The sequence below is a fragment of the Coregonus lavaretus genome (assembly GCF_964263955.1).
Source record: "Coregonus lavaretus genome assembly, chromosome: 4".
Lineage (NCBI taxonomy): Eukaryota > Metazoa > Chordata > Actinopteri > Salmoniformes > Salmonidae > Coregonus > Coregonus lavaretus.
In genome coordinates this window covers 25866958-25888179 of record NC_139991.1, presented here as the reverse complement: position 1 = coordinate 25888179, position 21222 = coordinate 25866958, and the positions used below count along the sequence as shown (strand labels likewise).

At 41.3% G+C, this 21222-nt stretch overlaps 1 protein-coding gene across 3 annotated transcripts; it reads left to right on the top strand.

Moving 5' to 3' along the window:
* The first annotated feature begins 788 nt into the window (after positions 1-788).
* On the top strand, positions 789-18166 carry LOC311127348 (N-lysine methyltransferase KMT5A-A-like). 3 transcript variants are annotated; one of them, XM_084159179.1, is made up of 7 exons: positions 789-1062; positions 1728-1872; positions 2876-3161; positions 12038-12125; positions 15484-15543; positions 16845-17035; positions 17216-18166. In XM_084159179.1, exons 1-7 carry the CDS (start codon positions 1054-1056, stop codon positions 17424-17426), a joined length of 990 nt encoding a protein of 329 aa, XP_084015305.1. In that variant the 5' UTR covers positions 789-1053; the 3' UTR covers positions 17427-18166. The 3 variants fall into 3 exon arrangements, with proteins under 3 accessions (XP_084015305.1, XP_084015304.1, XP_084015306.1); XM_084159178.1 differs by having other exon boundaries at positions 798-1062; positions 2873-3161; XM_084159180.1 differs by lacking the exon at positions 15484-15543 and having other exon boundaries at positions 798-1062; positions 2873-3161.
* The last annotated feature ends 3056 nt before the right edge of the window (positions 18167-21222 follow it).

Below are 21222 nucleotides of genomic sequence, written 5' to 3'. Positions count from 1 at the left end.
TCCTGATCGATATATGTACTTGGTGCATTGAGTTGGTTGGAACCTCTCCAGCGCGCTGATAATAAACAATGATTCCTTTAAGATTGACTTTGAGTGTCCCTGTGTAAGAATTTCCACGACAATATATTGCAGAAATCAATCAATAGTAACCCAGTCTAGATCATAGAGACCCAAAGAGCAAGCAGCAACACAGAGGCAAGGAAAATCTCCCTGGAAAGTAGAAACCTTGAAAATAACCACTCAGATGAGGACCCCTCCGGCTGCATTAAGCCATGCTCTTAATAGCAGCAATAATAAACAGATAAATAGATATGATTTATAATAAGTTATAATAAAATAACATTTTACACAACCATTCAATGTTATACCATGCAAGTCAAAAATATTGTAAAAAGAATACAGCGAAACAATGAGGAATACACAGCCATTTTTTTGCAAAATCATGAGGTCTAGATACAGTAAAAAGGCAGTGTGAAAAGTTTGTTGACAAACAAAACATGAAAACAAAATATAAAACAGCCACAAACAAAGCATGACACACCAATACCAAAGTACAGAGAGAGAGTTTAGAAAGTTTTTCAATTTGTTGTTTACTCAGATTCTGTGAAAGACTTTTCACAAGGTAATTCTTTAATGAGGATGATGATTGATGATAATGATTCATGTTGATTAATTAATCAAATCAAATGCTTTGTCACTGAAGCCAACTCCCCAAAACAATGTTAGACAGCGCCGCCTGCTGGCTTTCCTTTAGAACTACCGTCCCTTTAAATGTTGCATGGCTCCCTCCCTTGAATGAGTTACATTAAAACATGGCGGAGGGGAGGAACTGTGGAAACTGCCTGTGCTGAAGAATTTCAAAGGAAAACATACAAAAGTGACCTTTGTGGAGACGGAGGAGTGTGTACGAAGGCAGAGGAGAGGTGGGATGACTGTTGTATGACGCTGGGGACATACGGGGAGACACGGCTTCTGGATATTGTTTTACTGCAACAGAAGAGTGGACCCGAAGCTTTTTTCGCATAAAAATATAAAAAACAAAACAATCCAGAAATGAACGGGGTAAGTTGACTGTAACAATTCGTCAAATAGGTACTTTTGTTATTTTACAAAAAATAGGTTACATTAATTTAGGACAATAGAGGGGAGTGGACTGTTATTTATATTGTAGTTAGCTATTTGTTTATTTGATGAATGTCCAACATTACATTATGTTAGCTAGCTAGCTAGAATGGTTAGCTAGCTAGCTATACGTTATTCTCCCTACTCCAGCTAGCTACTCCTATTGGTTGAATAAGCGAACGGTCGAAATAAAAAGTTCGTCGCTTTTAGTGGGCAAGAGGGATTTGTAACTCAAATATACACACACGTTTGCATGTTCTCGAAAACATGGTTGTCACAAATAATGTGATGAGTGAAGCGATTTAGCTAACAACTAGGAGGCCCGTATGTTGTGCGGGTGTGTTTAGTCATAGTTAGCCAAATTATGTTGCTGGATGGCGTCACTGCTAGTGTGTATTGACACAGGTCACCTCTTTTTCATAAGATCAGGTTGGGTGACTGCCAGACATTACCCAACAGTTGTTATGGTCGAATGTCCTCGACATTTCCTTGTGGAATATTAATTTCAACATTCTTATGTGACCTACATTGTTTACTTGATGACGTCTCAACACACAAAACACCAACAACAAATTCTTGATGGTTTCCACCTCTTCCTTTGACAGGACATGGTACTAAACAGCCACTCCATCCGTCTCCTGGGCCACAGCAAGTCCAAATCACCTGAAGAGATGACCATCAAACTCATACAGGAAGGAAAGTACGCTGGACGCTGCTCTATACAGAACGAAACACAGAGGCAAGGGGATGGTATGTAGTGTATAGTAGCCTATTCATTGAACTACTGCAGTGCATGTCCTGTTCTTTCTATTCAGCTCTTCTGCTTGATTAATTAGCTTGTTGAATGTGCAACAGATCTTGATTATTATTTATCCACTAAAGTTGCAAGTGTTCGATTGTAGTGTAGCTCAGTTGGTAGAGCATGGCGTTTGCAACGCCAGGGTTGTGGGTTTGTTTCCCACGGGGACCAGTATGAAAAAAAAAAAAATGTATGCACTCACTAACTGTAAGTCGCTCTGGATAAGAGCGTCTGCTAAATGACTAAAATGTAAAATTAATTTATTGTATAGGCCTAGATCAGGGATGGCCAATGATGATGGGGGTGGGGGCCGCAAAAAAATCGGAACTCATCATGAGGAGCCGCAGTGGCTCGTGGATCTGCGTACACACATCATACCCATACATGCAGTTAGAGCTGACCCTAGCTTTTGGGGGTCCTAAGTTACATTTGGTTGCAGTTTTACAGCTAATTTCCTGCAATTCTACACATTTTGTCATCGGGTGGAGAGAAATGTTTGCAGTTTTTAATATGATATCTCAGAGTGACTAACAAAATCAATGGGGGCCCCCTAGTCGGTAATTTGACCATGATTAGGCATTGTAGGCCTGGATCAATGTGTACATTTGGTGTATAGACATTATATGGCTTAGTGAATACTGAGTCAAATGTGTGTTTTACATGAAACCTAAAACATAGCTGCATGATGAGGTTGGCTTCATCAGGCTCCATCACTTCACCCCTCCTTCAAAAATAAAATCTTCTCATCACAAGTAAGAAGGAGCTGGGGGTTTAGTCTAAGTGGCATCTCAATAGTCTAAAGTTACTTCCTCTTCTCGTTTCCTCTGTTTTTGACAGCCCATTTTACATGAAATGTACAAAAGCAATATGAACGAGATGAAGCCGCTGTAGACTATTGACATGCACGCTGTTATATCCTTATCTGACTTCCTATTTGCTTGCCCCACCCAGCAGCCAGGAGACTGAACTCTGAGGCGGCATGCGTCCTGAAGCTGGCAGACAGGGAAGAGAGCCACAGCCAGTGGCCCTGCAGGACAGAAGAGAACCAGCACCAGTCCTCTCAACAGCTTCTCCACTTCTCCCCAGTCTCCTGCCTCCGTTCCCCAGCTGATGTCTCCTCCCCTCCTGCCCCCAGTAACAACATCACCCACACCCTCCTTGCCAACACCGCCGCTCACCTCGCCAACCAGAGGAGGGACATCCGACGCAAGGCCAAAGGGAAGAAGTCAACACTAAGAATGTAAGCTCTCACTGGATGTCACATAAAATCTAATTTTGTCAGGTGTTTTCATACCTAAAAAACACTTGTCACAATAGCTTGGGACTGTCATAAATGCATGCACTAAACTGGATCATGTGGATAATTAAGTAAAAAGGGTGTATTTGAATTGGGATTGGTGAACTGCAGAGTTTGTGGTTCTCCCATGTGCACCTATCAGGAGTGGACTGAACTGAACTTGAGGTAGTGGTGGCTTTTTGTGAGAATTGTTATTGAAATGAAAATACTACTCTTTACATAGCAAGCGGTAAAGCTTCATATGATGCCAATTTTCCCCTTTTGTAGCACATACAGATGAAACATGATGGAGACTTAAAGGAGGCCTGGGTAAGGCCAAAATGTCAAATGTTCCCACTTCTATTAATTATTTCTCAATTATGCTTTAAGATACAAATGTCAAATATATGTAAACAATCCTTCCTTCAAAGGACCCTTCTATGGATTACATTTTGTGAGAATCCCAAAAATCATGGCCCGGTTTTGTTCTAGTTTCGTGAGGAATCACCTCTTTCAACAACACTTACATTGTTGACTTGCCAAACAGAATCCACTTGTCAACTTGTTTGGCAACCAGTAATGGTGCGTGTGTTAAATCACTGGGGAAGCCCCAAATAAAAAATGTTATGCCAATCGACCGTGATATATAGGCCTAAAGTCCGAGATAATAAGAAGACAGTGGCAGAATAAATTCAACCACACCTTTGTTTCATCACAAAACCGGAGAGCAACCTCTGTCCGGTGAAGTCCACAAAACATATTGCATGTAGCAAACAGTTACATGACCTACAGCATGGTCAAGCAAGTTAATGTTTCCGACATTTTCGGACCACTAAATGACTATTGATTTAGAACCACTGAGAGTTACCGCAAGTCGCAAAGAAAACAGGAGCTGCCTCCACTATTCCAGCACCATTTCAACATCATCAAATCACCTATGCTTAGTCTAATACAGTGATAACTAAAAGACACCAAAAACAGTTTAGTCCAATCAACGTAAGTTTAATATGATGTGGCTGTCCATGGTTCTGATGCGTGCGTGCGTGCAAGTAGAAAAAACATGTTGACTCACCCTACCTGTAGAGAAACGCCAATGCCATCTTCCTCTCTTTCATGTTGACGAAATGGTCTATGACTCTTGTCATACATTACACGCTTTTATGTTTTGTTGTCGTAGGTTACCTGGCTAAAGTGCTTGCTCGCTAGCCTAACTTCCTTTCGTTGGTAAAGTTAGCTAGTTAACATTAGCCTTCTACATCTAGCTACATATTCAACTTCCTTCCTCTCAGGCCAGGGACACAATATATGAATTAATAGTTGGATCAGAATCGCCGTTATAATCATTGGCCAGTATGGAGAATTAAGTAAAACCACAAGTCCAAATCCCTATCTCCTTCCATGGCTAATTTAGGAAAGGGCCAATTTTTGCTAGCTAGCCACCGGAGGACAAAGTTGTTTCTGTCAGTGACGTATGCTCTCAATGTGATTTGATAGGAGTGACGCCAAATCCAAAGTGGCTTCCCTTGACATTTTTATTTTTTGGTGCGCCAGGACCATTCACAGTTGAGCTTGCTCAGTTTAGCTCAACGCTGATTGGCTATTATTTTATACTTTTTTTTTGGCCAAATGCTCGATGGCTTCCCTTGCATTCAATACTACAGGCGGTAACAATGTCATACTCTTTTGGACCATACAGCATCAGCTCGATGGCCTACAGAGACAGAGGGGCGCTGTTTCGCTCGCTCGGATGCTTTCTCCGGTGAGGTACATTCAGCCTCTTGTGAATTGAAGGAAAATATGAAACACAGAGAGACTAAATAATTGATTTCATATTTTTTTGGGGGAAGCCTGGCTTCACTTCGCATCCATGAATACACGCCACTGTTGGCAACAGTTACAGATTTGCTGAAATAGAAACAGGCTAGCATTCAGATACCAATGGACTAGAGGCCTTACTGTCTTTAAACAGGGGTGTCAAACGCATTTTGCCCCGGGGGCCGCATTCGGCCTTCAACGAGGTCCGGAGGGCTGCTCAGAAAATAATTTGATATATTTCCACGCCGTCAAAATTTGCAAAAAATTGTCCTCTATCCATCGTTTTTGAAATGTTCTATGCTCCCTGACTGTCTAGCTTTCATTTCTGTGATTATTAGCGAGCTGGACAGTCAAGAAAATTTATGAATGTAGATCCATTATCAGTTCTACACAGTTTCGATTTGGTTTTAGGAATTGTAAAGTATATAGTTAAAAAATAAAAAATAAAATATATATATATATATATATATATATATATATATATATATATATATATATATATACACACACACACACAGTGCATTCGGAAAGTACGTTACAGCGTTATTCAAAAAAAGAATCCTCATCAATCCACACAATACCCCATAATGAGAAAGCAAAAACTAGTTTTTCAAAACTTTTCTTAAAAAAATAACTGAAGTCACATTTACATAAGTATTCAGACCCTTTACTCAGTACTTTGTTGAAGCACCTTTGGCAGCGATTATAGCATCGAGTCTTCTTGGGTATGACGCTACAAGCTTGGCACACCTGTATTTGGGGAGTTTCTCCCATTCTTCTCTGCAGATCCTCTCAAGCTCTGTCAGGTTGGATGGGGAGCGTCGCTGCACAGCTATTTTCAAGGTCTCTCCAGAGATGTTCGATCGGGTTCAAGTCCGGGCTCTGGCTGGGCCACTCAAGGACATTCAAAGACTTGTCCTGAAGCCACTCCTGCATTGTCTTGGCTGTGTGCTTAGGGTCGTTGTCCTGTTGGAAGGTGAACCTTCGCCCCAGTCTGAGGTCCTGAGCGCTCTGGGGCACGGTTTCATGAATGATCTCTTTGTACTTTGCTCTGTTCATCTTTCCTTCGATCCTGACTAGTCTCCTAGTCCCTGCCACTGAAAAACATCCCCACAGCATGATGATGCTGCCACCACCATGCTTCACCGTATGGATGGTGCCAGGTTTCCTCCAGATGTGACGCTTGGCATTCAGGCCAAAGAGTTTGAATCTTGGTTTCATCAGACCAGAGAATCTTGTTTCTCATGGTCTGAGTCTTTCGGTGCCTTTTGGCAAACTCCAAGCGGGCTGTCATGTGCCTTTTACTGAGGAGTGGCTTCCGTCTGGCCACTCTACCATAAAGGCCTGATTGGTGGAGTGCTGCAGAGATGGTTGTCCTTCTGGAAGGTTCTCCCATCTCCACAGAGGAACTCTGGAGCTCTGTCAGAGTGACCATTGGGTTCTTGGTCATCTCCCTGACCATGGCCCTTCTCCCCCGATTGCTCAGTTTTGCCAGGTGGCCAGCTCTGGGAAGAGTCTTGGTGGTTTCAAACTTCTTCCATTTAAGAATGATGGAGCCCACTGTGTTCTTGGGGACCTTCAATGCTGCAGAAATGTTTTGGTACCCTTCCCCAGATCTGTGCCTCGACACAATCCTGTCTCGGAGCGCTACAGACAATTTTCTGACATGCACTGTAAACTCTGGGACCTTTATATAGACAGGTGTGTGGTTTTCTAAATCATGTCCAATCAATTGAATTTAGCACAGGTGGACTCCAATCAAGTTGTAGAAACATCTCAAGGATGATCAATGGAAACAGGATGCACCTGAGCTCAATTTCGAGTCTCATAGCAAATACTTATGTAAATAAGTTATTTCTGTTTTTCATTTATAATACATTTGACAAATGTCTAAACCTGTTTTGCTTTGTCATTATGGGGTGTTGTAAGTAGACTGAGGAAAAACGATTTAATCCATTTTAGAATAAGGCTGTAATGTAACAAAGTGGAAAAAGTCAAAGGGTCTGAATACTTTCCAAATGCACCTTATGTATGTATACACCTACGTATTCCAGGGTTTCTTTATTTTTACTATTTTCTACATTGTAGAATAATAGTGAAGACATTAAAACATATGGAATCATGTAGTAACCAAAAGAAGTGTTAAAAAAATCAAAATATATTTGAGTTTCTTCAAATTGCCATCCTTTGCCTTGATGACAGCTTTGCACACTCTTGGCATTCTCTCAACCAGCTTCATGAGGAATGCTTTTCCAACAGTCTTGAATGAGTTCCCACATATGCTGAGTACTTGTTGGCTGCTTTTCTTTCACTCTGCGTTCCAACTCATCCCAAACCATCTCAATTGGGTTGAGGTCGGATGATTGTGGAGGCCAGGTCATCTGATGCAGCACTCCGTCACTCTCCTTCATGGTCAAATAGCCCTTACACAGCCTGCAGGTGTGTTTTGGGTCATTGTCCTGTTGAAAAACAAATGATAGTGGGACTAAGCGCAAACCAGATGGAATGGCGTATTGCTACAGAATGCTGTGGTAGCCATGCTGGTTAAGTGTGCCTTGAATTCTAAATAAATCACAGACAGTGTCACCAGCAAAGCATCCCCACACCATCACACCTCCTCCTCCATGCTTCACGGTGGGAACTAGACATGCAGAGATCATCCGTTCACCTACTCTGCATCTTACAAAGACATGGCGGTTGGAACCAAAAATCTCAAATTTGGACTCCTCAGACCAAAGGACAGATTTCCACCGGTCTAATGTCCATTGCTGGTGTTTCTTTGCCCAAGCAAGTCTCTTCTTCTTATTGGTGTCCTTTAGTAGTGGTTTCTTTGCAGCAATTTGACCATGAAGGCCTGATTCACGCATTCTCCTCTGAAAAGTTGATGTTGAAATGTGTCTGTTACTTGAACGCTGTGAAGCATTTATTTGGGCTGAAATTTCTGAGGCTGGTAACTCTAATAAACTTATCCTCTGCAGCAGAGGTGACTCTGGGTCTTCCTTTCCTGTCGCGGTCCTCATGAGAGCCAGTTTCATCATAGCGCTTGATGGTTTTGCGTCTGCACTTTGAAGAAACTTGAAATGTCCTTGAAATGTTCCGTATTGACTGACCTTCATGTCTTTTTAAAGTAATGATGGACTGTCATTTCTCTTTGCTTATTTGAGCTGTTCTTGCCATAATATTGACTTGGTCTTTTACCAAATAGGGCTATCTTCTGTATACCACCCCCCTACCTTGTCACAACACAACTGATTGGCTCAAACACATTAAAAAGGAAAGAAATTCCACAAATTAACTTTTAAGAAGGCACAACTGTTAATTGAAATGCATTCCAGGTGACTACCTCATGAAGCTGGTTGAGAGAATGCCGAAAGTGTGCAAAGCTGTCATCAAGGCAACGGGTGGCTATTTGAAGAATCTCAAATATAACATATTTTGATTTGTTGCACCTATATTTGTATGTATGTACACTACCGTTCAAACGTTTGGGGTCACTTAGAAATGTCCATGTTTTCGAAAGAAAAGCAATTTTTTTGTCCATTAAAATAACATCAAATTGATCAGAACTACAGTGTAGACATTGTTAATGTTGTAAATGGCTATTGTAGCTGGAAACGGCTGATTTTTAACAGCTGAAAACTGTTGTGCTGATTAAAGAAGCAATAAAACTGGCCTTCTTGAGACTAGTTGAGTATCTGGAGCATCAGCAATTGTGGGTTCGATTACAGAATCAAAATGGCCAGAAACAAATAACTTTCTTCTGAAACTCGTCAGTCTATTCTTGTTCTGAGAAATGAAGGCTATTCCATGCGAGAAATTGCCAAGAAACTGAAGATCTCGTACAACGCTGTGTTCTACTCCCTTCACAGAACAGCGCAAACTGTCTCTAACCAGAAAAGAACGAGGAGTGGGAGGCCCCGGTGCACAACTGAGCAAGAGGACAAATACATTAGTGTCTAGTTTGAGAAACAGACGCCTCACAGGTCCTCAACTGGCAGCTTCATTAAATAGTACCCGCAAAACACCAGTCTCAACATCAACAGTGAAGAGGCGACTCCGGGATGCTGAGTTGCAAAGAAAAAGCCATATCTCAGACTGGCCAATAAAAGATTAAGATGGGCAAAAGAACAGACACTGGACAGAGGAATATTAGAAAAAAAGTGTTATGGACAGACGAATCGAAGTTTGAGGTGTTCGGATCACAAAGAAGAACATTTGTGAGACGCAGACCAAATGAAAAGATGCTGGAGGAGTGCTTGATGCCATCTGTCAAGCATGGTGGAGGCAATGTGATGGTCTGGGGGTGCTTTGGTGGTGGTAAAGTGGGAGATTTGTACAGGGTAAAAGGGATCTTGAAGAAGGAAGGCTATCACTCCATTTTGCAACGCCATGGCATACCCTGTGGACGGCGCTTGATTGGAGCCAATTTCCTCCTACAACAGGACAATGACCCAAAGCACAGCTCCAAACTATGCAAGAACTATTTAGGGAAGAAGCAGTCAGCTGGTATTCTGTCTATAATGGAGTGGCCAGCACAGTAACCGGATCTCAACCCTGTTGAGCTGTTGTGGGAGCAGCTTGACCGTATGGTACAGAAGAAGTGCCTCTCAAGCCAATCCAACTTGTGGGAGGTGCTTCAGGAAGCATGGGGTGAAATCTCTTCAGATTACCTCAACAAATTGACAACTAGAATGCCAAAGGTCTATAAGGCTGTAATTGCTGCAAATGGAGGATTCTTTGACGAAAGCAAAGTTTGAAGGACACAATTATTATTTCTATTAAAAATCATTTTCTAACCTTGTCAATGACTACATTTCCTATGCATTTTGCTATATTTCCTATTCAAACTAATTTCATGTATGTTTTCATGGAAAACAAGGAAATGTCTAAGTGACCCCAAACCTTTGAACGGTTGTATGTGTGTGTATATGTATATATATGTATATACACACACAGTATCTCACAAAAGTGAGTACAACTCACATCTTTGTAAATATTTGAGTATATCTTTTCATGTGACAACACTGAAGAAATGACACTTTGCTACAATGTAAAGTAGTGAGTATACAGCTTGTATAACAGTGTACATTTGCTGTCCCCTCAAAATAACAACACACAGCCATTAATGTCTAAACCGCTGGCAACAAAAGTGAATACACCCCTAAGTGAAAATGTCCAAATTGGGCCCAAAGTGTCAATACTTTGTGTGGCCACCATCATTTTCCAGCACTGCCTTAACCCTCTTGGGCATGGAGTTCACCAGAGCTTTACAGGTTGCCACTGGAGTCCTCTTGACGACATCACGGAGCTGGTGGATGTTAGAGACCTTGCACTCCTCCACCTTCCGTTTGAGGATGCCCCACAGATGTTCAATAGGGTTTAGGTCTGGAGACATGCTTGGCCAGTCCATCACCTTTACCCTCAGCTTCATTAGCAAGGCAGTGGTCGTCTTGGAGGTGTGTTTGGGATCGTTATCATGTTGGAATACTGCCCTGTTGCCCAGTCTCCGAAGGGAGGGGATCATGCTCTGCTTCAGTATGTCACAGTACATGTTGGCATTCATGGTTCCCTCAATGAACTGTAGCTCCCCAGTGCTGGCAGCACTCATGCAGCCCCAGACCATGACACTCCCACCACCATGCTTGACTGTAGGCAAGACACACTTCTCTTTGTACTCCTCACCTGGTTGCCGTCACACACGCTTGACACCATCTGAACCAAATCAGTTTCTTGGTCTCATCAGACCACATGACATGGTTCCAGTAATCCATGTCCTTAGTCTGCTTGTCTTCAGCAAACTGTTTGCGGGCTTTCTTGTGCATCATCTTTAGAAGAGGCTTCCTTCTGGGACGACAGCCATGCAGACCAATTTGATGCAGTGTGCGGCGTATGGTCTGAGCACTGACAGGCTGATCCCCCACACACTTCTCTTTGTACTCCTCACCTGGTTGCCGTCACACACGCTTGACACCATCTGAACCAAATCAGTTTCTTGGTCTCATCAGACCACATGACATGGTTCCAGTAATCCATGTCCTTAGTCTGCTTGTCTTCAGCAAACTGTTTGCGGGCTTTCTTGTGCATCATCTTTAGAAGAGGCTTCCTTCTGGGACGACAGCCATGCAGACCAATTTGATGCAGTGTGCGGCGTATGGTCTGAGCACTGACAGGCTGATCCCCCACCCCTTCAACCTCTGCAGCAATGCTGGCAGCACTCATACGTCTATTTCCCAAAGACAACCTCTGGATATGACGCTGAGCACGTGCACTCAACTTCTTTGGTCGACCATGGCGAGGCCTGTTCTGAGTGGAACCTGTCCTGTTAAACCGCTGTATGGTCTTGGCCACTCTGCTGCAGCTCAGTTTCAGGGTCTTGGCAATCTTCTTATAGCCCAGGCCATCTTTATGTAGAGCAACAATTATTTTATTCAGATCCTCAGAGAGTTCTTTGCCATGAGGTGCCATGTTGAACTTCCAGTGACCAGTATGAGGGAGTGTGAGAGCGATGACACCAAATTTAACACACCAGCTCCCCATTCACACCTGAGACCTTGTAACACTAACGAGTCACATGACACCGGGGAGGGAAAATGGCTAATTGGGCCCAATTTGGACATTTTCACTTAGGGGTGTACTCACTTTTGTTGCCAGCGGTTTAGACATGAATGGCTGTGTGTTGTGTTATTTTGAGGGGACAGCAAATTTACACTGTTATACAAGCTGTACACTCACTACTTTACATTGTAGCAAAGTGTCATTTCTTCAGTGTTGTCACATGAAAAGATATACTCAAATATTTACAAAAATGTGAGGGGTGTACTCACTTTTGTGAGATACTGTATATGTATGTATGTATGTGTGTGTATATATAATGATGTACCACAAAGGGCTGCAATGTCGGTTGTGTTTCTGTTGGACACCTTGTGCTTTTTTGTTCACTTTGACAAGAACATGGCTCATATGTGCCCATATTAAAAAACAATTGGTATTGTTTGTTAATGTCAGTTCATACGTTTCCTTACCAGAGCAGAGAGCAGGAATTCCAAAAACCGCAAAGTAACAGACTACTATCCCATAAGGAGAAGCTCCAGGAAAAGCAAAGAAGAGTTGAAGGTGAGAGCAAAGTGCATTTATTACCTTGTAATACTAAAGCATTGACCACTTCCATGCTGTTATCTACCAAAGATTAAGCAGTGTAATGTACAGACTATTGAAAGATAAACAGACCTAGTGTGAAAGGAGGACCATGGGTGCAACTCAATTACATTTACATTACATTTTTTTTGGGGGGGGGGGGGGGGGGGGGGTAGAAGGATTACTTTATATATCAATATTAGCAAGGTGTTCCTAATGTTTGGTATACTCAGTGTATATCCCCTGTCTGATTCCCAGTTCGTCCACTCGATCAGGGTTTCCCAAACTCGGTCCTGGGTTCCCCCCTGGGTGCACGTTTGGGTTTTTGCCCTATTACTACACAGCTGATTCAAATAACCAACTCATCAAGCTTTGATTATTTGATTTAGCTGTGTAGTGCTAGGGCAAAAGCCAAAACGTGCACCCAGGGGGGGCCCCAGGACCGAGTTTGGGAAACCCTGCACTAGATGGCAGTAGATCACATGACGTCTCTTGGCCACTTGAAACCAGTTTGAGTCTGGTTTGGGTAGTGAGTCACTGTGCCAAAATGGCTGAACGGATGTTCAAGCCTGACATCTTAAGCAATCGTTTTGTTTGCAATAACGCTGGACCAAATCTGAACTAATCATAGAGGTCTGTTTCACAAGTTTGTCCAGCACAGTACAGTACAGTAGAGCAGGGGCTCCCAAACCTATTCTCTCTGGGGGGCCCCGCGCCCCCCATGCACACGCCACGTCTATTTTTATGGCACAAGCACTGTTCATGACACAAACTGTTCACACTCTTCTTGTTGGTGGAGAGAATTTTGCATATTTTTAAAGCTTATTTCCTGCAATTCTCTAAATTTGTCCATGTCTAATGTGTATTAATGTGATATTTGAGTGACAGAATTACAACAATATCTATGGGCTAAAAAATAAAAAAAATAAAAACCATTAGCTGACATGAGCTAGTTGATCTGGACATTTCTGACAGGTTTTATAAATAGCTCTCTAAGGTATGCAATGACTAACATGACAAGAGGAACTGATGATGCACTACCCAATTTTGAAATTGCAACTTTCAAGAATAAGCTTAACGCCGGACAGAGTTCCTTTAAAAAAGACCCCTCGTGCCCCCCACAGTTTGGGAACCACTGCAGTAGACTACAATATAGAGCTGGGATGATAAACCGGAAATTACAGACACTGACATTGCCTTCCTCTTACCGAAGCATTTCGCTTAGGTCAGTGATTTTGCTACACAACATTCCTGTAGATTGTTATAAAACCATTATTTCGTCAACAGTAATGGCCTATGCCTTATGTTGATTCCTGCTATGTAAGTATCTGCCTGTCCCTGTTTTGCTGCTGACTCAATCCCTCTTCCGACTACACACGGAGGAGGGAGAGCTGCATTCTGAGAAGAACAAGCATATGACCGTTGCTTAAAATGCTATTGTGGCGAAAATACCGTTTTCAAAGCAACTACTGTTCTGGTTACAGAGAGGAGAATCACATCTTTCTGTGAGTATAATGTATTTCTCACCTCTTAATATTGAGTTCATGGCACAACTCTACAATTGGAGTAGGCTGTGTAGTATGGTTTTGATGTGCCTAGCACTGGAAAGTTTTTGTTGGACATTAGTCTACATTTACTGGCTATCTAGCAACAATATCATATTTAGAGTTAGCAAACTAGCTTAGTGTTTTGAGTTTCCCCAAATAAATCGGATCGTTCTTGATCGTATTTTGATAGTTTGCACATCAAAATATCAATCATGCATTTCCTGGATATGTTAGATGAATTAGTTGTATTTTTTAAATCATAGGCTACCAGCTGTTTTACTTGGCACTGGAAATAATTGTCTAGAGCCCTGCCGCTAATGTAAAGGAACTGTCCATTAAAAACAAATGTTATCGTTGTATTTGTTGTTAATGAGCAAAATGGTTACATTATCACGATATGACTTTTTATCCATATCCCCAAGCTCTAGCAACTCCCCGAAAAATAATTTATTGGACGTTATCGCTGATTTATCATCGTACATTTTTTTCTCCAATTTTTTAATTTTTGTCCGTATGGCCCAGCTCTAGTACAGTAAATTAGTGTAGTGTAGTTCAGTGTACAGTACTGAGAGTTCAGTACAGTACACAAGAGCACACGAGTTGAGTACATTATACTGTACTGAACTATACTGAACTGTACTGTCCTCTACTGTGTTGTACTTTATATGTCCTAACTTGTGAAACATGGACGTCTATGATTGGTTCAGATTTGGTCTATGATTGGACCAAATTTGGTCTTGTTTGGCGGCGTAGCTAATTAATATAATAGTGTGTAGAATAATACCCAAATATGCAATATTGCATATTTCTATTGTTGTGTATCGCCATGAAGAGAATGACTTTCATATCCATAATTATACATTTCTGTGTAGTACAGATTAGGGACCCAAGATGAAATTCTGTTACCGCAATTCTGTTACCAGGTGTAAATTCACTTCACTTACTGCAGTTAAATAACCAAAATATATGTTTTTCAAAGTCAAGGTGTCATGTCATAGCTGACACCCCATTTATTTCTGTAGACGTCTTTTGAATCTTAATCTGGAGCAGATATTTAATAATTTTTTTTAACTGGGGGAGATTTTACCTAAATTCTGTTACCAAACTTTGCATCTGCACATTTCTTCCAGTAAATGTGTTTTTGTAAAATGTTCAGTGTAAATTGTTAAAAGTAGTCCTTGTGCATAGAGTTGTTTGATTTGTTAAACTTTTGAAATCAATGGTTTTAGTTTGGCATACATTTTAAGTGAAAAATCGGTGGAATTGCCCAATTACAGTATGGGGAGCACAGAGATAGTGTTAGCTGGCTGCTATTGCCTGAGCAGAGAATAGATTAGATGATGACTTTAAGGAATGAAAAATAATGGTAATCAAATAAAAACTAAAACTAAGTAATATACACTATTGCAATATTGTATTATTTCATAGTAATTTCCTATTTTTCTATTGATGTCTACCCAATGTGGACCTGACAGAGAATGTTCACTATTTTTGGCTTTGGAATTTCCATGAAAAAGCTAAAATAATTTTGACATTATTTCATTTTTTTAATAACCGAAGAAACTGAAACAACCTCAAAGCACTAATCGCTCAGCACTAGTAACTTTGCAGTGTAACATTGTCCTTTCTAAATAAAAAGGTTAATTAAACATGAGATTAACTATAATGCCATTAGCAACTGTGAATAAGGACTTGTGTTCCTTCAAATATGTGGAGCCAAATTTTCAATTTCTTATTACAGTCTTATTACATGGTCATTACATGTCCTCTATGCTTGGATTCTCTTACAGTGTGAACAAAAGAAACACATCGATGATCTGATCATAAATGGGATCGAGGAAGGAATGGAGGTACACTCATTGATCACAGTGCTTAGCCAATCAGACTGGGAGGCCCTGTATTTGAAAACCTTGCTGCTATGTTCATACTGTTCATACTGACATATCATGAAATGCATCACACAGTTTTCAGAGGAAAATAGTGTGATACTAAATTACTTTTATTGCAATACAGTGCATTCGAAAAGTATTCAGACCCCTTGACCTTTTCCACATTTTGTTAAGTTACAGCCTTATTCTAAAATGTATTAATTGTTTTGCATCAATCTACACACAATACCCCATAATGACGAAGTGAAAACAGTTTTTTTTTTTTTGTGTGTGCAAATAAAATAAAAAACCTTTGCTCAGATCCTTTGCTATGAGACTCGAAATTGAGCTCCGGTGCATCCTGTTTCCATTGATCATCCTTGAGATGTTTCTACAACTTGATTGGAGTCCACCTGTGGTAAATTCAATTGATTGGACATGATTTGGAATGGCACACACCTGTCTACATAAGGTCCCACAGTTGACAGTGCATGTCAGAGCAAAAACCAAGCCATGAGGTCGAAGGAATTGTCCGTAGAGCTCTGAGACAGGATTGTTTCGAGGCACAGATCTTAAGGAATGGTACCAAAAAATGTCTGCAGCATTGAAGGTCCCCAAGAACACAGTGACCTCCATCATTCTTAAATGGAAAAGGTTTGGAACCACCAAGACTTCCTAGAGCTGGCCGCCCGGCCAAACTGGCAGGGACTGGGAGACTAGTCGGGATCGAGGGAAAGATGAACGGAACAAAGTACAGCGAGATCCTTGATGAAAACCTGCTCCAGAACACTCAGGACCTCAGACTGGGGCTAAGGTTCACCTTCCAACAGGACAATGACCCTAAGCACACAGCCAAGACAACGCAGGAGTGGCTTCGGGACAAGTCTCTGAATGTCCTTGAGTGGCCCAGCCATAGCCCGGACTTGAACCTGATCTAATATCTCTGGAGAGACATGAAAATAGCTGTGCAGCGACGCTCCCCATCCTGACAGAGCTTGAGAGGATCTGCAGAGAAGAATGGGAGAAACTCCCCAAATACTGGTGTGCCTGAGTAAAGGGTCTGAATACTTATGTAAATGTGATATTTCCGTTTTTCTTTTTATAACTTTGCCCACATTTTCTAAAAACCTGTTTTTGCTTAGTCATTATGGGTGTATTGTGTGTAGATTGAAAACTATTTAATCAATTTTAGAATACGGCTGTAACGTAACAAAATGTGGAAAAAGTCAAGGGGTCTGAATACTTTCTGAATGCACTGTATATTTCTTCCCCAAATGGTACAGGTGCAGCATATAGAGGGGAAGGGTCGAGGAGTGTTTGCCACCCAGTGTTTCCATAAGGGCCAGTATGTAGTGGAGTACCATGGAGACCTGCTGCAGATCACCGACGCCAAAACGAGGGAGGCTGAGTACGCTCTTAACCCTGCCACCGGCTGCTACATGTACTACTTTCAGTATCTCTGCAAAACATACTGGTAGGTCAAACCACTATCTCTCTTATTTGTGTGTGGAATCTCTGGTATAGCCGCAAAACAATTTCAATTTTCTCACTGTTTGCTGCTCACCAATGCAGTCTTTGTTTTAGTTTCATGATGTAATAACTTTGTTAGATTAACCTAATATCAGGGGCTTTTTTCAACTGCTTCTCCCTCTAGTGTGGACGCCACGAAAGAAACGGGTCGCATGGGCCGTCTGATCAACCACAGTAAGAACGGCAACTGTCAAACCAAACTCCATGACATCAATGGGATGCCTCACCTCATCCTGGTGGCATCGCGAGACGTTGATGAGGGCGAGGAGCTGCTCTACGACTATGGCGACCGCAGCAAAGCTTCCATCGCAGCCCACCCCTGGCTCAAACAGTGATGGAGACATGATCCAGCTCAAAGAAAAGGGAAAATGCTAACACCTTGGTTTCTTAATAGATCGTTTTTTAAATGTAGAAATTGCCTTAGCAACAGAATGTGTCACCACATATTTTTTTCGAAGGGGAGGGGATAGTTTGTGTGTGTACTTAGGGGGGAGGGAGTTTAAGGAGGGTGGGGTAGGTTACAGTGACTTAAACACATTTAGATTGAGGTACACCTTCTAAATGTCTGGCGACATCAATACTTTTAATATATTTATCAGTCTAAATGAAACATGCTAGTTTTCTCCAGCACATTTCTTTTTGTATATTTTGTAATACCGGTAGACCAGTGCTTCCACGGCATGCAGGTTGTAGTTCAGTGTTCTGCATTTTTATACAACATTTTTCTTAATTGGTTGTATGGTAGTTAGTTGCTAAGCAATAATGATATTTATGGTACCAGAAACCTTTCTGGTTGATGCAGAACTATTAGATGCAAACTTACAAGCCGTCTTTAAAAGGTTCAGAAAACCGGAATAGGATTCCAACCATTGAAACTCACACTTTATTTGAAATGTTAACTTTATGCCATTTTATGTATAGTTGTAGAGTTGTTTTATGAACTTGAACAAATCTGTACCTCTCTAACACACAAAGCTGTCAATGTCCACAACCAAATGCTCCACGAGGAAGTATTTAAATAAATATGTATGCTGGGGTGGAGGCATCATTGAATAAACAGGTTTTATGCAAATTATACCCCAGCTTGCTTTTGTCATGACTTCAGACTCTTATCTTTGCATTTAAACACCTTGCTGACTACAAAGCTGAATTTGAGGATCATGGATTGATGATTTGTGTAACTACTGTCCTGAGAGTTCAGAGAGCATCAGATCCCCTCTGATATTTAATATGATGATTGCATGAGGTTGGCCCCTGCCCTGAAACACATTGATGTAAAAGGCTTTATAAATGCACGGTTTGATGAAAGTACAGATACAGCTGTTTCTGTTTAAAAGCAACGTGTACGGAAGGACCGGATTTAGTGAGACACATTTCCAAACGGAACGTTCTGAATTAAACATTTCCCACACGGACTGTTTTTAGTGATGTGCACTTGTTTGTTTTGAATCCGATCCCGACTTGCAGCAGAAAGGAAGAAGCGAAGCGAGGCCCAACTGAGCCCAAAATCTGTCTTCTCCAGCAGGTGGCGTTGTTTTGTTTCATTCACCAAGCGAGTGTTTGTATGAGTTCAATGACTGTCGAATTTGGTCAAACAAAAAATTGAATGGCTTATTTGCTACGTGAAGTTAATTTGATTGAATAGACGTTTCTTAATGCTTAGGTTGTTTCGAGAATATTGATATAAGTAGGACACGTGACATCCCAGCTACTTTGTGAAAAAACATATAGGAGTTGTCTCTAGATTGCTATGCATATTCATGACATGAGGCTAGTAGCATAGTGTCTCTCTCCATTGAATAAGGCCTTTTGATGTCAACAACCCTCATCGAATATTCAAAAATTATTAAATTAATGAGATGTATCCACCAATCCAAAGAGAGGAATATGGAGCTTAACAGCCTGCCATGCAGTGGCGACCCCTCATTCAGGGCAGAGCCCCAACTGTTTTGAGCCCCACCATTTTAACTTTATTTTGGGGGGTTGCCTGTTTTGCATGTTATTTTGTCATTAATATGTGTCATATATCAGTTTGCAAACAATGTAAAAAAAATAATTATGTTAATAAAGCTGCATACAAACTTGGTCTCTTTTCTGCTTTCTTGAGTAAGGCAGCTCCAAAATGCAGGTGTTTCAGCCTAGCTCAGTGCTTTCTGTGGTGGTGGAGCAGCCAGCGGAAAATACGGAGCGTAGGGGTTGGTAATGTTCTCTAGTTGCACCGTGATTGGCTCAGTGTTCTGTCACTCGTGGGGACACTATGTCACCACCAAATCTAAGGGTAGAGCTTAAATTCTAGCCCCTTGGGTGCTGCCATAGAGTTACATTAGAAGTGCCCATCCAAGCAGGCTCAAGGTCATTGGCCACAGATAAAATGATGTGGTTATATCTATAGTAGCTTTAATTGGACTGATCAGGTCAACATCATACTTTCAAAATCTTAGCTAGCAGTCATCATCATGAATCAAGTCAACAATCTACTGGCAAATCCTTTTTAATCCTTGTCATATGAAGAGAAATAATGAAGTGAAATTATAGATAAAACGTATCGGTGCTCATCGGCCATTGAACATAAACATTACACAACAAGTTGGAAATCGCAAATTCAACAATGATCGGTTTGGAAGAAATCAGTGGCTAACTGCAAGCATTGCAAAGCAATCTCTAGCCTGCTATTCAGTGGAGTGGATGTGTGGTCCAAACTCTGGGTTTAAGGGTCTCTTTTCCAAGCTTAAAAGGATAAACATTCAACATTGGCCATGCTGTCAATCCAGCATGACTTCTGTCACACTCAAAACAACTGGAAACTCGGAACTGGGAAATCTGACTTCAGTGAGTTCAAGACAACTGGGAACTCGGGGAAAAAACAAGCTCAGACTGGGAAAATACGTTTTGAACAGTCATCCAACTCAGAATTGTAAATCGGGAACTCGGGCCTCTTTCTAGAGCTCCGATCTGAAGATCACTGACATCATGAATCAACCTTGTTTTTTTCAGAGTTCCCAGTTGTCTTTAAAGCACCATAAATCCAGAGAATACCAGACGTTGATGACAAAATTTGCCCACGAAGGACCGCCACACCACCTTCCTGTTCAAGTGAGCACAGCACAACAAGGTGTGTCCAAAAATGTGTTGTATGCTGCTGCATAAATTATGTAATATGCCAGGGAGATATGTATACTGTAGCTAAGAAAGTAACACTAAGTGTATGTTGTGTAGTAAGCTGTTAGTAGCCCATGTGCCTCACCCTAATAATTTGGTCAATTTTCCCCTCTTAATTTCACCTACTGTTCTGACTTTGTGGTGCCTGTTTTAGAGGAATGTAATCATCGAATATTGTAAGAGCTTTCATTGTCTGTTTATATTCCCCCTTTATTATCCTACGGTTCTGATTTGGTGTACAGGGAGAATACTGTAAGAACGGCCCATGTTCTGAGTTCTGTCACTATACATTTCAAAAGTGCTGAACAAATAGTTATATTGACTACGTCCGTCCAAGCTCGCTACTAATGTCTTAATTGAAATTACAGATTGCCTCTTATCCGCTTGTCGTCCCCTTATGCCATAGTTTGTACATCTCAATTGTCAGTAGAAAACACATTTGTTTAAGCAAGTCAGCCATATCAGCTATGTCTTTTTTAAAGGCAGTAAATGAGGCTGAATGAACTGTTTCGCTGCCAGACAAGGCTCCGCTGATAGCCAGGTGTAGCAGTGGTAAGGTGTGAAACTGCTGTTGGGACAGCTTTATGTAGGCCCTAACAGTTTGTGGGCACCGTTTGTCACCATTATAGTGCAATTAATGTATTGTTTAGTGTTGTGGCTTTGCTTGCATGCATCAACCAAAGCATTTTTTTAGTTTGCTCCACCAAGATTTACATGCTAAAATCGCCACTGCCACCGAGACGCTTTGTGGATGACTTCCAATGTTAGGGCGGAGTATCTTGTTAGTATATCCATAATCTTTGCTTGCAGCAACGACTCGTGAGTGATGACCATGGCCCACCTAAAAATAATCTGGATATCTAACAAATATACATTCTCAGATACGTGATTACATTCTGTGAAGGTTATTAATTGTTAATGTTTTATAGCTATTTGTTTCTGTCGCCACATTGATTAGTGTCAGAGAGAGTA

Excerpts from the sequence above, each read along its gene's own strand:
- LOC311127348 (XM_084159178.1), top strand. Across the intron at positions 12,126-15,483 it reads AAAGCAAAGAAGAGTTGAAG|TGTGAACAAAAGAAACACAT; the intron begins GTGAGAGCAAAG and ends ATTCTCTTACAG. Across the intron at positions 17,036-17,215 it reads TATCTCTGCAAAACATACTG|TGTGGACGCCACGAAAGAAA; the intron begins GTAGGTCAAACC and ends TTCTCCCTCTAG.